At 70.2% G+C, this 2,750-nt stretch overlaps 1 protein-coding gene across 1 annotated transcript; it reads right to left on the bottom strand.

Annotated features, from left to right (window-relative positions):
* Window positions 1-896: 896 nt before the first annotated feature.
* Window positions 897-2,167, bottom strand: POU3F1 (POU class 3 homeobox 1). The gene is given in 10 exon segments (XM_017892099.1): window positions 897-926; window positions 929-1,009; window positions 1,011-1,061; window positions 1,063-1,083; window positions 1,085-1,198; window positions 1,200-1,235; window positions 1,238-1,387; window positions 1,389-1,481; window positions 1,484-1,519; window positions 1,658-2,167. Coding segments are annotated over 10 exon segments (1,122 nt in total).
* Window positions 2,168-2,750: the final 583 nt, after the last annotated feature.

Here is a 2,750-nt window from a genome sequence, read left to right as displayed (position 1 = left end):
TGGGTATGTGGGAGCGCAGACCCCTCCGGCGTGGCCGGGAACCAAGCTGGGGCTCGGATGAAACGAAACGAAAAATGAACACTCGAATTTTTTTTTGTTAGCTTTTTTTTTCTTTTTTCTTTTTTTTTTTTTGCTTTTTTTGGGGGGTAGGGTAGGGAAAGATAAGGGGAAAAATAAATTAGGCTAGATTAAAGCTTTGGCTATTTCCTGCTTTTATACACAGACGCGGCTCTCGCGACCTCCCCTCCGGGGCCCCGATAAATACAGTATACAGCGATTTAAATTAAGGGCGCGGGCGGAGTTAGAAGGACCCCAGGAGCCGAGAGGCTCCACGAATAAATAAAACCGTAAAAAAACCAAGCCCGGAGAAAGGGGAAAAGGGGTGGGGCGCATCCTTATAGGAGAGAAGAGGTGTGTAGCGAATAAAGTGACAGCCCCCCACCCTGGACCCGCAGGCTCAGGAGTCCACGCGGGGAGAGGGGATGGAGAACTCTCCTCGCTTGGTCCTCTCTCCCGGGGAATCCCTAACCCCGCACCGCGTTACCTGTCGCTTTGGGGAGGCCGCTGCCGGGATCCGGCCCCGAACAGCCCGGGGGGCAGGGGCGGGGGTCGTCGAGGGGATGGGGGCAGAGAGCAGGCGGCGGACAGGATGCCCGGGGTGAGTTGGCGAGTTCCGGATCTTCGCTCCTCTCTCCCGGGGCTCGGGCGACGCAGCCTACCGGGCCGTCTTCGCCGCTCACCGGAGAGGGTCGTCCGGGTGTTTGGTTTTGTTCGAAAGTTTCTGGGCTTTTTTTTTTTTTGTAAAATCCAAAGCAACCGAACAAAAGAGTCCAGGCCGCGGGCGGGCTGCGCGCCCGCGCCCTGCAGCGCGCCGGCGGGGGGCCGGCCCGGCGGGGTCACTGCCACGGGCCGGGCAATGTGTGGTGTGGTGGTGGTGCAGCGGCCGGGCCGGCGGGGCGGCGGGGCGGGGGCGGCCGGAGGGTGGCGATGCGCCGCCACCGCGCGGGCCGTAGCTCCCCAGGCGCGTATACATCGTTCCATAGGGCGGGGTGGCCCGCGCCGGGCCGCAGGGGTCATGCGCTTGCTCCTTCTTGCCGCGGTTGCAGAACCAGGAGGCGCGCACACCTCCTTCTCCCCACAGCTGGCAGGCCTGGTCTGCCAAGCCGCTAGTGATCTCGTGCGCCGAGGGCTTGGGGCAGCTTGAGAAAGTGGCTCTCGAGCGCGCCTTTGACGCGCTACCTCGATGGACGCTGGCGCTTCTTTGCGGCTTGCGGCCCCTGCCCCGCCGATCCTTGTCCAGGTTTGGTGGGGCTGCGCTGGACGAGTCGGTCTCCTCGCAGCCACTTGTTGAGCAGCGGCTGAGCTTGCACATGTTCTTGAAGCTCAGGCCTGCAGGCCTCGAAGCGGCAGATGGTGGTCTGCGAGAAACACGTTACGCCCCGTACGAGCGTTGCCCAGCGGGCCAGCCCCACGTCGGCCCTGGCGTGAAGCCCAGCTTTGATGGGCGCCGCTGCTTGAACTGGCTTGGCGAACTGCTCCAGGGTCGTCCGAGGCTGGGAGCATCCTCGTCGAGTGGCTCGCCCACGATGAGGGCGCGCGCCGCCGCGCGGGTGCGGTCGCCGCCGCCGCGGTGCAGGCCGCCGCCGTGTGCATGTACGTGTGCGTGTCCGTGGCGCCCGCAGATGCGGCGGCGGCGACGGCTGCAGGCTGCGCCTCGTGGCGTCCTCGTGGGGCAGCGCGTGGTGGCAGGCGCCGGCCGCCGGCCGGCCGCCGCCGGCCGCCGCCGCGACAGGGAAAGCAGGCATCCCGGCCAGGGCCCGCCGCCGGGCCGCCGCCCGGGTAAGGCCGCCTGGCGCGTACAGCCGAGCGGCTGGCTGGTGCCCCCGCCGGCCGCGCGTGCGACGGCGACAATGGCCGGCCCAGTGGTGGCGCCGTGCTGGCCTGCGCCCATGCCGCGCCCGCGGTGGGCCGCCCCCTGGTGCACCAGGCGCAGCGTGGAAACTCCCCGCGCACCGCCGTCGTCGCTCGGCCTGGGCCGCCGCCGCCCGCCTTGCCTTTCTTTACGGTGGCGGGCCCCGGCCCAGTCGCCGCCGCCCGCCTCCTCCCGTGGTAGCCACTGGGGGTGCGCTAGGGCCCCACGGGTGGCCCGCGCCCGGCGCCCAGCCATCGTGGTGCATCAGCTTCTGCACTTCGCGGTAAGCGGCCCTGCGTGCAGTCGCTCGGCCGCCGCAGCCGGCCGCCGCTGCCGCCGCGGGCGTTCCGGGGTGCATTGAAGCGGCCGGGTGCCCCGGCTTCCGGCCACCGGGGCCCGCGGCAGGGATTGCGCGTGGTTGGCCAATGGGGCCGCCCGGGCGCCTGCGCCGCGCCGCCGCCCGCCGCCCGCTCCGTCTGCGGGGACCCGCGCCTTCGCTCCGCCGGCTAAAGACCCGACGCCGCTCGGCGGGCTCCGGGGGAGCCCACCACCGCCGCCGCCCATGGCAGCCGCCTTCCCGGCCCGCCCGCCCCCGCGCCCGCCCGCCGCCCTGCCCGGCCGCCCAGAGCTCTCCATTGGGCGTCGCTCCCGGGGTCCCGCGCGCCGGCCGTGCTGATTGGCCGCTGGGGCTTCATTCACGGCCCCCCTACCGTCCGCGTACACACTCACGCCCCGGGGGCGCGGCCGCCACGTGGGGAGTGGCGCGGGGGTGGCCCTCGGACCGCACCCCCTCTCGTCCTGGCTGTGTGGGCCCCGCTTACCCCCAGCGCTGGAGACT

This window comes from Rhinopithecus bieti, unplaced genomic scaffold (assembly GCF_001698545.2).
Source record: "Rhinopithecus bieti isolate Rb0 unplaced genomic scaffold, ASM169854v2 scaffold_22548, whole genome shotgun sequence".
Classification (NCBI taxonomy): Eukaryota; Metazoa; Chordata; class Mammalia; order Primates; family Cercopithecidae; genus Rhinopithecus; species Rhinopithecus bieti.
The sequence above is the reverse complement of the archived record's forward strand: the minus strand, read 5'-3'. Positions and strand labels throughout refer to the sequence as shown.